The 18754-nt window shown below is 48.6% G+C and overlaps 1 protein-coding gene across 2 annotated transcripts in view; it reads right to left on the minus strand.

The window, feature by feature from the left end:
• Positions 1-18754, minus strand: part of ACACA (acetyl-CoA carboxylase alpha) — a 229453-nt gene that overhangs the window by 4573 nt on the left and 206126 nt on the right. For both annotated transcript variants that reach the window (XM_024757632.1, XM_024757631.1), the window contains 2 exons: positions 7496-7650; positions 6715-6885 (listed from right to left, as the gene is read on the minus strand). In XM_024757632.1, the coding sequence (XP_024613400.1) occupies positions 6715-6885; positions 7496-7650 (326 nt within the window). The remainder of the gene's footprint in view (positions 1-6714; positions 6886-7495; positions 7651-18754) is intronic.

Below are 18754 nucleotides of genomic sequence, written 5' to 3' on the forward strand. Positions count from 1 at the left end.
CCAACAGACGACGCCTGCTTGGACACCAGGGCCCAGGCCAGGCTGGACACCCTGACTAGTCTACATCTGGAAAGTGCACTGCAAAAGCTTACTCAACGTAGAGAAGCCGTTCCCAGCTCTCCATTACTGTTGGCTTTGCAGGAGGAGGAAGCAGGCCTCAAGGCAGGAGCCCTCCTCGTCTTCCCTGCCCTGCTTTTGAAGTGTCCACCTGGGACCCCCCAGAGGCATCCGTGCTCACACGGACGCTGGTCCCGTCCCCCTACCTGTTCCACAAAGGCTACGGGAATTTAGTCCCCTGACCGATTGTTTAGTAAAGTGCAGACTGAGAGGGAAATGCTGTTTACTTGGTGTTTCTAAAATGAAATGTGTGCTTCTTGAGGAACTGAGTCACGATTCCTAAATTTAAGTCTGTAGTCCCGGCAGGGTGTGTGGCAGGTGAGCAGCCTGGCCGTGGAGGCCTCCTGCCATAGAGCTGGAGGAGGCCAGAGGTGAGGGGAGTCCTGACGCCGGGTCGGAAACCTAAACCCCAGTTCGCTTTCTGTGAGAGTTTTCCGAAGGGTCAGGATGTCCATCACCCTGAAAGTCTCAACAAACCACCTCTCACCTCCTCCTTTCAAGATCATTTAGCTGAGCATTTCCCAGGTAGTTGACTACATAATAATTCAGGAGTGTGTTAGAAACCTAATAGCCGTCTCCTGGCTCTCGTCTCCGCTCATTTTCTTTACAAATCATTTAGGAATCGTTTTGTTAATGGTTTCCGGAAAACCAAGTACCGCCATTAGGGCTCATTCATATTTATGTCATTTTGTTTGGGTAATTAAACACAAAGCTCGTCATTTAAAGGTGCGCTGTCCTCCTCTGTTATCACTAACCGAGTCAAAGTCAGAATGCCAATGAGTCTGGCGCTGTGATTTAATAGGCGGGTGCGTTAGGGAGCTCGGGAGGTGGCTCAGGAAGCCTGGATTCCAGCAGAGGCGCCCGAGCCATGGCTGGGACCCCAGGGCCTGCAAAGCACGGAGGCTGCGTTCTCAGTGCCCGCCAGAGTCGTCACGCAGGAGGAGACCGGGCGCTGTGCTGTTTCCTAAGGTTCTACTTGGGGCCTTTCAAAATAATGGTTTCTTTTCAGACTCTCACTTCCCCATCTCCACCTTGGCCAGCGAGTTCCCGGGGCTGCTTGTTTATTACATGTCCTGTAACCGACGTCCACATTTCTAACAACCCTTAAGGAGTCCTTCACAGTTGAAGGATTAAGGAGCCCCAGGATTAAGGATCAGCAACGTGCCTTTTCTAGTTCTTTTGTCCAGTTCTTTTTCTGGCTCCAAATTTGTCCATCTCTGTTTGTAATCACTGACAAAAAGATCAGCTCTCCTGGTCAGGGTGGTGCGGCCCGGACAGTGCGAAGCTGAGGGGGCCTTCCCACCTCTCCGTGCTTCGCGTCCTGCCCAGCACCTGTGAGGCTGAACGCAAGCGTTTTGCACATCAATCTCTACTGACCAGGGTGGCGGCGGTGGTGTTTCCCACAGTGTGGCTGTCTTAACTCCCACGTGCCAGCTCCTGCCCACCCCACACATGGGTGGATGCGCCTGCACTCCTAAGCACTGCCCCTGAACTCCGACATTTCCATCTCCATCATGGTAATTTGGACTTCTGCACATGCCCTTACTTATGAGGATTTGGGGTGAGGAAAAAAGAAAACAATGCGTGCTTCTTAGAAAAAAAAACGAGATTTACCCAAGAATCCCAAAGCCTTTAGTTTAAGAGAATATTTAATACTCTTATTAATCATTTTTAATCCGTTTGCTTTTAATTAAGAAACAGCATGATGCTTTCCTATCAACATATACCAGGGAGCAGATTAATTGTGGCTTAAGATAACTCTCCTCGATTGGTGTAATGTATTAGCTAACGAGATGCCTGCTTCTAACGATGCTCAGACACTGCACTGGAAAGCCAGCTGCCCTCCAGAGAAAACGCTTCTGCTGTCCCCTCCTGCAGCCAGAATACACTAGGTATTTAAATTAAACACTGAAAAAGTTCCCAGACAGAATTAAAGCAACACATTCCGAGTTTTTGAAAATATAGGCCCCTTATATGAAAGACTTGCTGTTCACTCAGAATACGACTGGGTGATGACCACCAAGTCAAACCCTGGTCAAGTTTTGACCACAGCACAGAGCACACGAAGGCCATGGGGTCGCAATCCTAGCCAACAGCGTTTTTAGCAAGAATCAACAAACGCAGGCGCCACGGCACCACAGGTTTTTTGCAACAGACCTGGGAGGGTTTCCTCTACTGTGTGAGCGTGCTTCCCCCGTGAGGGTCAGGGAGTCTGCAGTTCCTCGTTCGCCCTCCAGGAACGGAGCTGTAGGAATCATCATTCCGGCCAGAAGGATGGGCAACCCTATGCTGTTTACATTTCCCTCCTTAAATTTATGAGAACGTGGCTGACTCTTCCCACCATGGATTTCAACCACGTGTGACATGCTGGGTGCTAACCTCATGACAGGCCTGGGCCCCTATGTCACCTGCCTGCACTCATCCCAGTCAGAACATTATAATACCAATAAAATACCAATAATTAAACGTCACAACAGTGGCCTTACAGTACGTGTTCAGCTGGCACTGTATCCCGCTCTGCATCAGTGGGTCAGTGGGTCATCCCTGGCACTACTCAGCTCACTAATTGTATGTAGTAATTAGTCTATCTTACAAAATCTAAATGACCTGTTTGGAAAGTTTCATTTCTAGTGTATCGGATTGCTGCTAAGCCCTCCTTACTCAATGGTGCAGCAGGGCCTGGGAGTGACCAGGGCACAGGCTGATGGATGTGAGCCGTGATTACCATGCCCTGCAGATAAGTCACCTTGTGAGCTGCCTGGAGATACCTCAGCAAGTGATTTTTTCTGATGCTTTGGCGGACAGTAGCCAATAGCCATGTGGGCTGGGGTGGCCTGCTGGCCCCATCTCCTGATAGCCACTCCAGCCTCAGCCCCAGGCCCAAGGCATGCTGCCCAGGTTCTGCCTCACCTTTTCGCTCCTTGGCCCTAGATCAGAAGTTTGGTGCATAAGACTTGTCCACGGGAAGCTTGGGGAGAGTGGAAGTCAAACAACCCTATCAATGGTGCTTTTTCCTCTACCTTCCTCACAATGGCCTCCACTGACGATTCATCTCATTTGGAAATCCAGACTGAGAATGAATGGGTTGGGACTTCCCTGTTGGCGCCGTGGTTAAGAATCCGCCTACCAATGCAGGGGACACAGGTTCAAGCCCTGGTCTGGGAAGATCCCACGTGCTGCAGAGAAACTAAGCCCGTGCGCCGCAACTACTGAGCCTGCGCTCTAGAGCCTCTGAGCCACAACTGCTGAGCCCTCATGCCACAACTACTGAAGCCCGCATGACTAGAGCCCGTGCTCCGCAACAAGAGAAGCCACTGCAATGAGAAGCATGCATACCGCAACGAAGAGTAGCCCCCGCTCGCTGCAACTAGAGAAAGCCCATGCTCAGCAACGAAGACCCAACGCAGCCAAAAAATAGAAATTTAAAAAAGAGTGAATGGGTAGCTTCCTGGACAGTAAGGGTGCACTGTGGCATCCTAGATCATGGATAAATTAGAGCACGCCAAGTCAGAGAACACCGACTGAGAATCTACTGGGCACATGGCTCCCACCAAGACCATTTCAGCTGCACTGAAGCTCAGCCCACCTTCTAATGTGCTGTGCTGAGGGAGGAGGAAACTGAGCCCCAGACACGGTGCCCGACACGATGTCCTTTAAAACGCAATAAACCTCGTGAAATAAACATCCCTGTTTTTACACATGAGGAAAGGGAGGCTTAAGTATGTCTAAGCCAGTAAATTGTAAAGCTGGGATCCAAAAAGTGTGAGATTCCAATTTCCACATTCTTCTTCTCAATTTCCACATTCTTCTCAATTTGGGCTTGGGGGGAAAATCAGCTTGTCTGAAAAACTGCATACCTTAAACTATGGATCTAAGAATCGGGAGAAGGTGAAACAGCCGTGTGCCTTGTTCTTATGACCCAGTTTAAGCTCTCGCTGTTTTTTCAGGGAGCTCTGGTGATGCTTCTCTTCTGCCTGCAGTGAAATTGTGAACCATAAACCCTATCCCCTACAACGGGACTGTCCCTGTGGACTCAAACAGAATCCCATAACTCATGGTAACAGACTCCTCTAAGGGAAACAAAAGAATTGTACTGCTCAGTTATATAACATCACAGTGTGAATCTCTTTTTTCAGGATTAAGATTAAAAAAAAAAAAAAAAACTCTATGAAGAAACACACAGCACGGCTAACAGATGCCTATCACTGTCTTTCCCTACCAGTAACCACAGTAAGAACCAGAGGGTCACTTCTTGAGGCAAAGCCAGGGTTTAGACCTTGCGAGAGACAGTGTACAATATCCATCTCTGACTGAAGAATCAAGGAAAGGCGCCAGTTTTGGGGTTTGAAAGGCCGTTCCCAAGCACCGCGCAGACTTGGTCCCTCAGAGGCAGCCACTTGGCTTTTGAACACGGCAACACTTTCTTCTCTCAAGGGCGCTGCAGATTTTATCACCAGCCCCACACTAAACCGGGTCCTGCTGAGCCCGCAGAATCCAGAAGGAGGTTTCAAAGCCACATCGTGGGACCCCCTGCCCTTCCTCTCTCCCCTCGACTGTCCTCCTGGACTGAGCGCTCAGGGGGGCGCTCTCTTCTGTAGATGGGGGGCAGGGGAGACGGCCTCGTTCTTGGGTACGTTTGGGTCCCAGAGCCTCTGGCCTCCCCTCCTGAGCCATGGGGCCAGGCTGTCTTCTGCACTTGATCTCCAGCCAGGAGTCTGTGCACACAGGTGACTGTTTTCTCCGTCGACAAGGTGGCGATGACCTGCTTCTCCAGACACGCTGTCCCCTGGGGGTGGGATGTTAAGGCACAACTGAAGGGCCTGTGCGCTGGCTTCACGCTCAGAGGGGAGCCGTCCTTCCCCGCATCCTTGTGCCCACTGAGGCCGTGCACGTCCGTTACTGACTAATGGCGGAGGAAGGCGTGCGGGCCTCTCCTGGCCACACACACACAGTCCATTTACCTGGCTGGCCGCTCCTAACTGGAGAACAGCCTCTTATTTTACACTTGCGTGACTTTCAATGCCAACTTCCGCTGCAAGCTGCCAGTGGCCACTGACAAAATTGTCTCACTCAATTATGATGCCAAAGACTGACCTTAACCTGAACCACATGTCACATGAGGCTGCACATCTGAAATATTTATCCAAGGAAGCTTTTTGGTCATAAAGAAACGGGTAGACTTAACACAGAGGTGAATCTTAGAAGCAACCCGACTCACTGACTTTAAAACTTATAGCAAATCTCGGGGTTCCTTCCCGGGAACAGTCAGCAGAGACCTCAAGCAACACTTCCCAGGAGGAGGCGGGTGTGCCCTCCATCCGGCCCTCCAGCAATTCTCTAAGCCGGCAGTCACCAACTGTTTTCGATCACATAGCTATCAGGAAAAGAGACACGTGTATTTCCAGCACATACTACCCATATTCTGATAAAATGTATATATGATGTATATGATTAAATCCAGATACTAACTATGAATAAAGGTTGATTTCTTTCTTTTTCTTAGTAAAAACAGAAATAAAAGTCCCACCTTTCCCTTCCCATCCCCCCATGGACTGTCTCATGTAGCCCGGATTCCAGAAGCAAATGCCGGTGCCTGGCTGTCCTGGCCTCAGCCCCGGGGAGGAGCACTAGGGACGCCATCTCATCGGGCGCTGCTCCGAGGGGTGCGCCTTCCCCGTGAGATCACCCCCAGGAGATGGCGGATCCGTAGTTCCCTGCAGGGTGGACGTTTCCTTCCAGCTCGGATTCGCAAATCAGAAGACCTTCAGCTGGAGTCACAGCGTCTGCCGCCTGGATCACCATCCCCTCCCGTTAGGCTCCTGCTCGAGCCCCTCAGCGTGCCCCCCACGCAGCCCCTGAGCCGTCTCTCTACAACACGCATCACAGTATGTCCCTCTGCCGCTTCAAATTCTCAGTGGCTTCCCAGGCCTCAGGACAGAGTCCCAGCCCCTCCACGTGGCTCTCCTGGCCCTGCACCATCCCGGGCCCTGAGCCATCCTGAAATTCCTGCAGTGCCTCGGGTGCATGGTACTCTTGCTTTCAGGCTTGGAACATGCGGTTCCTTCTGCCTGGAACATTCCTCCTGTCTCTTAATCCAACCTTTTCCTCTGGTTCATTCCTACTATGTTTTCAGGTCTCTGCTGAGACATTACTTCTAGAAGTCTTCCCAGACTCTGCCCTCCCTTCCCACACAGCGGGTCCGGTGGCCCTGCTCTGTGCTCTACGATGCCCTGGACCTGCCATGTTTGACGTTGGCCTCACTGTTGTACGTGACCCCTTGACGAATCTGTCTCCCTGCCTTGGTGGCGAGCTCTGCGAGGACAGGAGCATATGCCTGCCTCCTTCACTGTCTGGTGTACAGGAAGCATTCAGAAAGGTTTGCTGAATGATGGAATGAGCTGCAAAGAACGCCCTACCACCTCCTCTCACAAGCCGTCAGGACATATTACTGTGGGGAGGACACAGGCCGAGGCCCATATCTCCCTTCCACTCCCGAGGCCCGGGGATTCTTAGACAACAAGGCTTCTTGCGGTGCCAGGGGCGGGCGGGCGGTGGGTGAGGAGCAGGATGTGAAGGCTCCTCCAGGGGGCCACCTACCTTCACCGTCCCTTCCACTTCCACGAACCAGCGCCTTAACATGGCCTGGATCTGGCCGTCGGTCAGCTCGGGGTTGGCGTTGTGGATTTTCTTCTTGACCAGGTCCTCCAGCAAGAGACGCCTCAGCCTCCAGTAGAAGAAGGTACGGGATGTCTTCCAATCCAGGATGTCCTACACCCAGACAACAATAAGCTTAGTCGCCCCAGCTCGGTGCCCAGAGGGGACTCCACGGGCACAAACCCTGCCCTCTGGCCACGAGCCCAGTCCCTGTAGACGGCTGCCCAGTTCAGAGCGCAGCACTGCACAGGGAGGGGCCTGGCCATCGCTCGGCCCACGCGGAGCTGGGATGTTCGGGGGTGCGGGGCTCAGACTCCCGGGGAACAGAGAGCGCGGGGCTGCTTCTGAGCAGGCGGCTCAGACGGCTCGCACGCAGGTCAAGTGGACTAGCCGCTGCCGGGACCTTGACATGGGTAACCCACCGCCTGAGGACCCCGGGGAAGCTGTCCCCAGTGGAGTGCCTGGGAGTCAGCTTCTCGCCAGCAAAATGGAGCCTGCCTCCTGAGGAGTCCCCGGGAACCTAACTCATAAGCTGTTTGAGGATGGTAGTGGGCACAGAAAAAGGGACAGGTCTCGCCAGAAGAACTGAACACGGTTTGATCTGCACCCGCTGTTTTAATGCAGCCCCGAAAGCTCCCTGCGTGGGAGCCCGTGGGCACGAGCCAGACACGGGCTGGCGGCGGGTCTCTGACAAGTCAGGAGAAGCGGCGACCACCGTACTTACGTTGATAACACCCTTCTCCTGCATCCGGCCCGGTGTGTCGTGCAAGTCAGCAAACTGCACGGCCACCTGGCGGTAAATGGGAAGGAGAAAGTCCTCCCGCTCCTTCAGCTTGCTCTCCAGCTCCTTCCGCTCAGCTGCACTTAGCTCTGGGGTGCCTGCAAGGAGACACACCGTGAGGTGCAGGCGGACCAGGAGCCTCTGCTCAGAAGCAGCCACAGTCACGGGAAGCTCTGAGGCTCAGCTCTCCGACGTCTTCATCGCCTCTCTGCTGACAACCGGACTCTGCCAGATGCCAGACCTGTCCCTGTCTTGCCACGGGGCTCCCGTGCCCTCCCTTCCCTGTGGGGCTGACAACTATGAAAGCAGCCCTGGGGGGGCCCACTCCCCGAGCAGGTGCCAGCCCGTGCCCCTCACCACCGCTCTGACAGCGGGCCCCTCATCCCCACGAAGGGCACCGTGCCATGCCCTGCTGACCAGCACTAGAGCGGCCGGGCCGCTCCGGGTGTGGGACACGCTGGGGGGACACGCCCTGTGCCTCCGCACACAGACCAGCAGCTCTTCTTCCCCACGTCCACACCAGTCACCTGTCCGCCTGGACAGGACCTGATGACTCCTCAGGTTGCAAGCTGCTTTACTTCACAGCTTTAATCTCAGGTCTGCATACTCTTAACCTGAAATTAGTAGAATCCGATCTAATCAGAGCCAGAGGCATGTGTCTCATGCCAGCTCGGTGGATTAGCCAGCCTCCTAGTCTCCTACCTGGCCTGCTACTGCCAGAGCCAACCCCTGACCACAGTGACAAAGATATTCTAGCTCTTGGGCTAAAAGCAGAGGAGGAGGGAAATAGAGAAAGGCAGTCCACAAACCCCATTTGGATCCCCAAGCTTATGAGCACATGGCACCCTTACGCAACAGATGAGTTTGGACTCCTTATAACAAGCAGCCTCCCACCCCCACTCAACAGTGTCCCAGGAGAGGCGCTGCTACGTTGTGCTTTTCTTCCTAATTACTCTCAGAATGGAACTTGCAATCAATACCGAGAATTTATCTGCCTGCCCAGTAAGGAGGAGTAAGTCTAACTGAAAGAGCAATAGGTGACAGCCCCTGGGGTTGGGGACAACTTGAAGTGCTCTGTCACCAAAGCTGACAAATAAATACATGACCACAGGTGATGGGATGCAATAGAGAAAGGCCTATTTCAAGCATGTCTGTCTGGAACGGGCCTTGCTTTTTATGCCACTATGAATCACATGCCATAAACAGCCTTGGGCTGCTGAGTGAGCCGTATTATACCCAAACACGTGTATAACTCTAGTACCTAGCTTCAGTCTTATGAGGTTTTTGGATGCCCAAGTCCACCTTTTAAAAAAAAAAAAAACAAAAACCCATCACTACTTTGAAACTGTGATGAAGGGTACAAAGGGCTATCTTTCCTTGGGCTCTCACACAGAGGCAACCACTGACCCATCACGTTGGGCCCCTGACCCCCCAGCAGCCTTCTTTCCAAACCAGGTAAACAGCAGTGGGCAACACACTGGGATGAGATGGAGGCCCGTTCATTCTAGGTGGACCTGCCTGGAGGGTTCCGGGGAGGAGAGCTGACCAGCTTCTTCTGAGATGAGATGGTCTCGAGTATAACACCCTTGACAGGGAAGCAAACATTTTTCCTTCAACAATAAAAGGAACCAAGACTCCTTGGAGAAATGGTTTGTTCCGCGGCTGGGGCAGGAGAAATATAGGATGAGCCTGGAGTGTATTGTCACAAGAAGCGGGGAAGCACTCAAAAACTGACTGGGACATGTTAAAAGGACACAGGAACCAGTGTGAAGGTGTTCTGACCGGCTAAATCTGGGACAATTTGAGCATCAGATAGAATATTTATGGAACTAAATAAGAACCCATGAGTCACCCTGACATAAATAATTAAATGGGGGAGAAGGGAAGGGAAAGCCCTCTCTCTCCCCAGACTAACAATTAATAGAGAAGGAATGATGGAATTAGAAAATCACCATTTTACAGCCATCACAGTCATTGATTCTGCCAAGAATTATCAACACATACTAAAACCAGTGGGTGAACCTTTGAGGAGGAACAGGATATTTACATAGTTTCAAAGGAGCTCCTTACAAATTACTTACTAATTACAAAGGGGAAGATGGCAACTTTACAGTGGATTAACCCAGTGAACAAAACCTTAGAACAAGTAATCAGAGCTAACCAGCACCGAGAACAGGACAAGCTGACATCACGTGCCTCCTAATACGACATCCTGAGAAGGACATGACATCACTTTTGCAGTATTCCTGCCAAAAATGCATAATCTGAACCTAACCATGGAAAATATAAGACAGATTCAAACTAAGGAATGCTACAAAAAGTGGCCTGGAGTCTTCAAAAACTGTCAAGATCATGAAAGACAAAGAAAGGCCAAAGAACTATTGAGATTAAAAGGGACAAAATACTGGACAACAAATTGCAACATGTGCTCTGAGATTAGATCTCAGATATGGACCAAAAAAAAGGCTATAAAGGACATTATTGGGACAACTGGTAAAATTTTAATATGATTAGACAGCAGTATTGTATCAATGTTATAGCTCTGATTTTTTTTTTTTTGCGGTACGCAGGCCTCTCACTGTTGCGGCCTCTCCCGTTGTGGAGCACAGGCTCCAGACGCGCGGGCCCAGCTGCTCCGGGGCATATGGGATCCTCCCGGACCGGGGCACGAACCCGTACCCTCTGCATTGGCAGGCAGACTCTCAACCACTGCGCCACCAGGGAAGCCCCTAGCTTCTGATTTTAATAAATGTATTTTGCTTATGTAAAAGAAAGTCTGTGTTCTTAGAAACACACACTGAATATTTATGGATAGAGGATCGTGATGTCTACAGATTAGCTCACACGGTTCAAAGAAAACACGTATGTGTGCAGAGAGAGTGAGTGAGGGAGCTTGTGCATGTGAAAATTTTAAAGCAAGTCGAAGAAGTTAACAGTAGGTGAATTGGAGAAAAGGGCATCAGAAGTTCCTTGTACCATTCTTGTAACTTTCCTGTAAAATTATGTCAAATGGAAAGTTAAAAAAATAAGTACAACTAAAAAAAAAAATTTATCCTGGCTCCCCAGTGCATATAATCAGTAATCAAAGCTAATATTTACAGGGCACTGGGCACTGTTCTAAGTGCTTTACATCTATTAACCCATTTAATTCTACAACAACCTTATGAGGTTGGTATTCCTATTATCCTCCTCTTACAGGTAAGGAAACTGAGGTATTGAGAATTTATGTAACTTACCAAGGTCACAAAGCTAGAAAGGGGCAGAGGCAGGACCCAGATGCAGCAGCTTGGCTCCCACAGCTTTTGAACACTGTGTTATGTGTGTTTCTGGCTTATGTGTACAAGCGCTTCGGTACTAGTATCCCTTTAACTTCAGAAAAGGCTAAATGAGGATGGCAGACTCCTGCCTGATAAAGCTGAGGTTCCACCTCAGTCCCACCCCATGACTAGACCGAGACGGCATCTCCAATAATTCCCATTCTGTATGCACGTCTCTAGGGTAGCGCCTCCTGTTACAGGCATACCTAGAGAATACCTTATTGCTAAAAAATGCCAAAACAAGTATAAAAACATCAAAACATAACATCAAAGATCACTGATCACAGATCACCGTAAGAAATATAATAATAATGAAAAAGTTTGAAAGCACAGTAAAGCGAGTTATACCTGTACTGTATTTGTTATGGGGAAGTCAGGCAATGCTATCAAGCAGGACTGCACACTACAGAGAAATCGTTTGTGAAGGGAAGAGTCGACCGATGCAGCAAACCTCACTGGTGTCTTATTTTAAGAAATTGCCACCTCCGTCCCCCCGCACCCTTCAGAGACCACCGCCCTGATCAGTCAGCAGCCACTAACGTCGAGGCAGGACCCTCCACCAGCAAAAAGATGATGATTCACGGAAGCCTCAGATAATGGCGAGCATTTTTTAGCACTGAAGTATTTTAAATTAGAGTATATACGTTGTTTTTCAGATATAATGCTCTTGCACACTTATAGCATAAACATAACTTTTCTACGCACGGGGAAACCAAAAAAAGTCACGTGCCTCGCTTTATTGCGATATTCACTTTATTGTGGTGGTCTGGAAGTGAACTCGCAGTATCTCTGAGGCATTGAGAGATCATCAGGTAAAATCACAGCCCTGCTGGGGGACGGGGGATGGCAGGACCGTGAATATGGCTGAATAGGGACTTCCAGACCCTCACAACGTGCTCCCTCAGGGTCAACAACATATATACATATATGCGCTCCGTATACAACACACACCATTTATTGAGCATTTCCTATGCGCCAGGCACTGCACTCCATGATTTTAGGATCACACAGCTCATAAGTCACCACGTGCAGTTCAGACCCAGGTCTGGTCAGCTGCTAACTCTGCTGCCAAGTGGAATACCTCAGAGTTACTGAACGCTTTCCAAGTTGCTTCAGATACATCATCTCTAATCTTTATAATAACCCAACCTTACAGACAGGGTCTCTGTTTCACAAATGAGAAAAACAAGGCTCTGAAACGTAAAAGTAACTTGCCCAATGACACCCAGCTCTTAAGTAGAAAAGTCAGGATTTACACTTGGGTCTGGCTGTCTCTGAAGCCTGTGTTCTTCTACATTAAATGGTACTGAAAGTGGCCAAGCAGGAGACCTGGCAGTGGCCACAGAAGGGCAATTAGCTGGAGAGTTTGGTTCATTGTGTTAGGAGGAGTTAAGAGCACAGCTCAGCACTGGGTGCAGAGCAGTGGGACTTCTGCGCTTAGGAACAGAGCACTGGGGGAATAAGACCATGGCTTTACCCAGTTGGAGGGACAGAGGAGGCTAATTCCTGGCCTAACAAAATTCTCATCCACCCAATCAAGCTATCCTAGAGCTCTGAAAGAATACCAAAATAAACACCTCCAATACTCTGGCCCTCCTGAGTGAGACTAGGAAGATCCCAGAACATTCCCCCAAAGCCTGCGTTGTCTGCTTCCTTCGGTGATGCCTCTGATTGCAGTTCAAGACCTACCTCAAAAAAGCATCAAAGCAAGGAAAAGACAGAAGTAGAGAATGTATGTATTTTTAAATGCCCATGAGAAAGAGAAAGATTTGTGTGCTTTGTTTTAAGGGGGAAAAAAAGGTTTTCTACATTTTATTTTCTAAAAATCAAAGGCTGCTCTGAAGCTAGTTTTATACCCTTCTGTAGCACAGCGAGGGCCCCTCTCCTTGTACAGCAAAGCAGCCAGCCCCAGTAATGATTTAGGGGAGATTAACACATATGTCAATGTCTATTTTCTGCTTAATTTAAAAGCAGCGTCTATAAAGATTTTTGACTTCTGAACCCTGCTCTCCTGAAAGAAAGAAGGTAAGAATGAGGAGGGGGATAAAGAGTGATTATCCCATCATTGATCATTTGTCAGGAGCATTTCTTATTCACTGGACTATTGTAAAAAGCTAAGCTCTCGATCAATCCTATAAGCTCCCTGTACAATTAAATATCTTGGAATGGTTTTCTTTCTTTTCTAGCCAGATTGCAGGGCCTCAGGGTTTTTAGGAAAGCAAGCCAGTGTGTGTGCATGTGTGAGTGTGTTTAAGAATATGCTACAGAGAGGAAAGTCATTCTTTCTAGAATCCTACTGTAGGAAAAGGCTGAAATGGGAAAAGGGAAAAGAGAGGTCGGTCACTCCCATGCCTTCCTTCCCAAAATAAAGAGTCCCCATGAAATCCTAAAAATCCAACCTTACAATTAAGAATGTTTAAAGACTTAAACGCAAGAAGAGGTATTACTAGTGATCAAATGAAAGCTAACATTATTGACATGTTACCATACACTCGTACTGTTTAAGTACTTTCCATCTCATTTCATCTTCATGACAACCCTAAAAGATTGCTGTGATCTTATCGTTGGGGAAACTGAGGCACACAAAAAAAGTGAAGTAACTTGTCCAAGGCCACAAAGCCAGGAAATGATGGAGCTGGGATTTGGGCTTAGGCAGTCTGGCTTCAGAGTCCATGCTTTTTAAGTGAAACAAGTTAAACTGACCTGCACGTGTCCACAGGACAGCAGCCTGTCAGGTGTTCCAGGGGCCAGGACATAATGAAAAGCCACATCTCTCCTCCATGGGGTCAAAGCTGAAGAGAAGCTTCTGAGGAGACCGCTGATTTCTGCGGCAGGAGGTGCTTTTACCCAGCCTTGACCCTGGGGGAGGGCGGGAGGTGGTCAGCCTTACCGTATGGATGAGCAGACCATGCAGTATGATTTGGGGGGAGGGTGAGACCTTCAAAGCTTAGAATAAAAATCAGAGTGGTAGGCTAAAAATTCTCTGCTCAGCCAAAGGCACTAGGTGACCTTGCAGAAATCTCTTTCCTTTTCTGAGCTGTTTCTCATTTATGTAACAACCATCCTAATCTGGCAAACAGGAAAAAGGATGTGATATTAAAGTGTGTGTTCTTTTAATTCTTAACTTTTTTTTTTTAGTTGTATCAAGAAGCCTATGTAAATTTAAACCCAATTTTAACTTTCATGTGCCCTTCCTCCTCCTCCTCTGAAGAAGAAGGCAATTTGCTGTGATTGGTTAAATACTTATGACGCTAAAGAAAAGAACTAGATCACCCTCCCCACTAAGCTCCTGAATATCTCAGATATGAGAACACATACCCATTCTTCAACCTTAAGATTGAAAAATCAGCATAAAAAAGACTGGAATCTTATTAAGATTCAGAAGTACAAACATAAGTAGCTGTTTAAAAGATCTATGTAAACACATTTTCTATGTTGAAAGAAATTTCTCTAAAATACAGTAAGATAGGGTGGGAAAAAAAAAAAACCTGCAAAACTATTTCCGTATCCATAACAGGTGTGCCTGCCTTTACACAAAAGCATTCTTGAAAAACTGCGGAAATCAGATCCTGTTTTAAATGCCCTAAGGGAGCTATTTAGAAGGAACCCTGCAGTGAATCCTTTGGTAAAGCAAATAATCCTTTTGTAATGGGAATAATTTCTCCCAGTGTATCTAGTTTTTTTTAAAATCCCACTTTCATATATCTGCTTTCCTTCAAAGGGGGCCATAACTACCTAAATACAACTGTATATGCATATTGATTTTAACAGCAATCCTCTCAAGGGATGTTTAACCCTGAGGTTCCTTGCGATGGCGTTAGTGCTCTACTGTTCGTATTTTTAAAAATCATTATAGTAAAGCCAGAGATTTCCAAATGGGGATTAAAAAAATATATTAAATACATTACTCCCCCTGCAGCCTTGTCCCCTGTGCCCCCATGCAAACACCCCACACAAAAGAGTCAGGAAACAGCACAGAATTCTCTGAATTCTAGTGGCAATTAAGCCTGGCAGTCTGTACTATTTTCTTTCTCTAAGTTGCTCTTCCTCAGTCTGGCAGGCGGGAGGACAAGGATCTGGGTCATCTGGGACCAAGTGGGGAAGAGGGTCCCTCTGACAAGTTCTCATGACAGCCTCAGGCAGGCAGAAGCTTAGGTTTTACAGTCTAACAGAATGCCTGCCAGGTCCCTCCAGCCTGAGGGCATTGTGACTCACTCCTTCCTGGGAAGAGGCAAGCCCAGATGCTTCTATAAATACAATCAGATCACACCAAAAGGACGACCCCTTCTCCTTCCCAGAAAATGTTGTCACTACTGCACTAAATTGCATCAAGCCGAAGAGCTTCTGAATCGGTGTGACACGTGGGTTTTCAGCTGCTGCTAACTTCAGGGAGGATCCCATCATCTCTACCTTCATGATAGAAAGTCTTACGTTGTTTCTCAGCAGCCTACCTACTAAGGAGCCCAGTGTTTGGGGGCCTCGGTGCCAGGAAGGACACTCTGTGTACAACAGGGAGAGGGCCAGAGGCCACTCCCCAGGCTGAGTATTAGGACTTCTTTCTTTCCCATGATCAACATTCCAGGTAAGGACACTGCTTTGTGCCTCAAATAAGCAACCTGAGCTCTTTTCAGCTTACAGCATCTTGAAGAGGGCACAAGAGATAGAAAAGCACACACAGCGCAGAAACTTCGATCACCTCTGCCAGAAAAGCAACTTAACCCTTGAGTCCCCTTAACTCAAGGAAGTATCCATTTCCTGTCATCCCGCTGGCTAAAGAGAAGGCTTGGGAGTGAGGCATTCCTGAGGATTTTCAGACACATGTATCCTCACTGCAGCCACAATACTCCACCTACCTACGCCCAGGGTGCCTCAGGCCGGGAGGCGTGTGGGGTGTGGGCTAGGGCCTTACGGCCAAGCAGGGGCCAGCAGCGGTGCTCGCTGCTGCCCGTGTCAGACCGCCACTCCCAGAACGCGCTCCGTCCACGTGGGCACGGCCAGTGCGCTGCATGGCAGGCTGCCCGGCTGTCTGGGAACAGGGCCACGACCAAGACGTGTGTCTGGAGCAGAATAAAGTTCCACCAAGCGGCTCCTTGGCCCAGGTGCTCTTTGTACTGAGGAGAGGGACGGTGGGGATCTTACAGTGGCTTCACGCTTGGGCCAGAGGGTTCTCTCTCTACCTAAATTGATTTGTCACTTCCCTCGGAACACAAGAGGAGGATGAGGATCCAGAAGAGGATCTCACGTCACAGCATCAAGAGGCCAGGCTGGGCTGTCCTGCTCTAAGGCCGCTCTCCCTGTCCTGGAGGTAAAAGGATATCATAGAGACACAGGGAAGCCTTGGAGGGCTGTGCTCTGTTTCCAAAGAAGGAATTTAATTTCCTTAAGGTGACCAGAATGGTAGGACATTTTCCTCTCTGCACTGACTCTCCCAAGTCCGGGTTCTGAGAACCCAGTGTCAGAACTGGTCCAGCAATGCAAGACTCTGGTATTTGGTCTGACATCACATTTCTTGCTGGGGTAATTCTTCCCTTTACCTTTATGAGGGACCAATCTATGTAGTATTTTCATACTCTCTGTTATAATCACAGAACTGTAAACTAGTAATTCACCACCTCTACCCAAACTAACTATATAAAATGACAAAAGGCCATTTAAAAAAAATAAGAATCCTGAAAGAGATGACGTTAGCTGTTCAGAAGTTAAACATTATTCATTATTCTTAGAGAGTATTTTGAGCACAATCACCATGCACTGGTTTGTCTAAGTGACCTGATGGCACGCTCCCCCGTGCAGAGGCCCATTTGGGAAGAGACTGGGAACACAGGATAACATCTACTCCTCAGACGTCCTCCTATGTCAGATTCCTCTCCGTGGAGTTGGCTTCAGATCACAAAGGGAAAGCACTCTTGTTTAAAGAACTTGTTTAGGGACTTCCCTGGTGGTGCAGTGGTTCAGAATCCGCCTGCCAATGCAGGGGACACGGGTTCAAGCCCTGGCCCGGGAAGATCCCACAGGCCGTGGAGCAACTAAGCCCGTGTGCCACAACTACTGAGCCTGAGTTCTAGAGCCTGCAAGCCACAACTACGGAGCCCACGTGCCACAACTACTGAAGCCCACGTGCCTAGAGCCCGTGCTCCGCCACAAGAGAAGCCACCGCAACGAGAAGCCCACACACCACAAGGAACAGTAGCCCTCACTCACTGCAACTAGAGAAAGCCCGCGCGCAGCAACGGAGACCCAACGCAGCCAAAAGTAAATAAATAAATTTATAAAAAAAGAGCTCCTGTTTACTTTTGATCAGGCTTAGTATTCAGCTGAGGTAAATATCTGAGGAAATCCTGAGAAAAGTAGCACACAGGGAACCAGAATTCCCTTCTGGGCACTAGCATACATTTACTTTGTGCCTTGGATGACTTATTTAACTCTTCCTTCTGCCTCGATCTCCCAATCTGGAAACTGAGGTCATTTTTACCCACTTTGTGAAAAAGCATTTTGGCAGTCTGCTTGTAGGCACTGAGAAAGGAGCCAAAAGCCAATGTGAACCCAAAAGGAGCCGGGTTCACAAATGTTTCTTCTGTTACATCCCCACTGATCTCTTCTGTCACAAACACACCTGGACGTCTATGGTCTCCCTGACTGACTGAGAATACCTGAGACAAGACTGCTTCTTTCGTATTTCCTTCCCTATACCACTCGCTCCCAAAGGGGGCCTAAGCCACAGAAAATGCTCGATTACAAACACGGCATCTGCTTCTTCCGATGATTAGGATGGAAAGGAAACGATGCCAATCACCATGTTTGAAAATTGCTTCGCAGATTCACAGACAGCGCACATTCATCTAATCCCCACGCTGGCTAGGTGGGAGCATTACCCCCACTCTCTAGATGAAGAAGCTGATGTTTGGAGAAGTTAAACAACTTACCTGCAAGCAACATACCCAAGACCTGTACGTAGTTATTTTTACTCCAGCTCCACTGCTCATGCCCCAAGCTGCCCTGGGCCAGTGCCTGCTTCACATTTAGCAGACTAAGGATTCTTCCTCTAGTGCCATTTTGGTCAAGGTTAAATAAATATGGTTTTCTTCAATGTGGATAGGAAATTGATAATAAGATGATTTGTAACAAATGATTAAATGGCCATCCCTTGGGAATCTCCTCCCTTTCCCCTTTCCATGTTTCAAAAGTTAAAAGATGCTGGGTGAATGCGGGAGCGATATCACTTTCCTTCAAGAGAAAGAAGCTTCAGCCCCACACCCCTCACCATCCAGTCATTCTACAAACAGATGTTAGAGAGGATCCCTCTTCCTACCAGCCAGTTACTCTGAAGGGATGATGACAGCCACTGGGGGGTTAAAAAGAGGCAGTGAACCCCCAGGTAATGAGCAGGAATTCAGCAGGCAGTGTAAGATAAATGGAGCTCTCTCTCTGCTGGAGTCAGCATGAACTGCGGCCCTGCGGCTTGTTTGTGGCAAATGGAGTGCGCGAAATATCAAAGGGCAGTGATCCAGAAGGAGACCGACTTTGACAAATTTTAAATTGGCCAGAAAGAAAATCAGGAAAAAAGAAAAAAACAAAGAAAAAGAGGAAAAAAAGAAAATTATGCAATTCGCTGTGTTCTGAAATTGTGGCGTTGCTGCCTTCGTGCAGAATTAGTGGTAAAAACGGCGATGGCGGCGATCGCTGGATGCTGGGAGCAATTATGAGGCATCTAAGCGAGATGCTTATCAGTGGCTGAAGCTTTTAGAGCTCTCTCTGTGTACAGTTGTGGGTAACTTGCTCTTGAGCTGCAGTTACTTTAATTAAAGTGTATGGGGTTGGTCAGAAGTAATTATCCTGTTTGGAGAAGAAAGAGGAAGAAAAACCACCTCAACAATTCTGGGTGGCA

Source organism: Neophocaena asiaeorientalis, unplaced genomic scaffold (assembly GCF_003031525.2).
Source record: "Neophocaena asiaeorientalis asiaeorientalis breed wild unplaced genomic scaffold, Neophocaena_asiaeorientalis_V1.1 scaffold327, whole genome shotgun sequence".
NCBI lineage: Eukaryota > Metazoa > Chordata > Mammalia > Artiodactyla > Phocoenidae > Neophocaena > Neophocaena asiaeorientalis.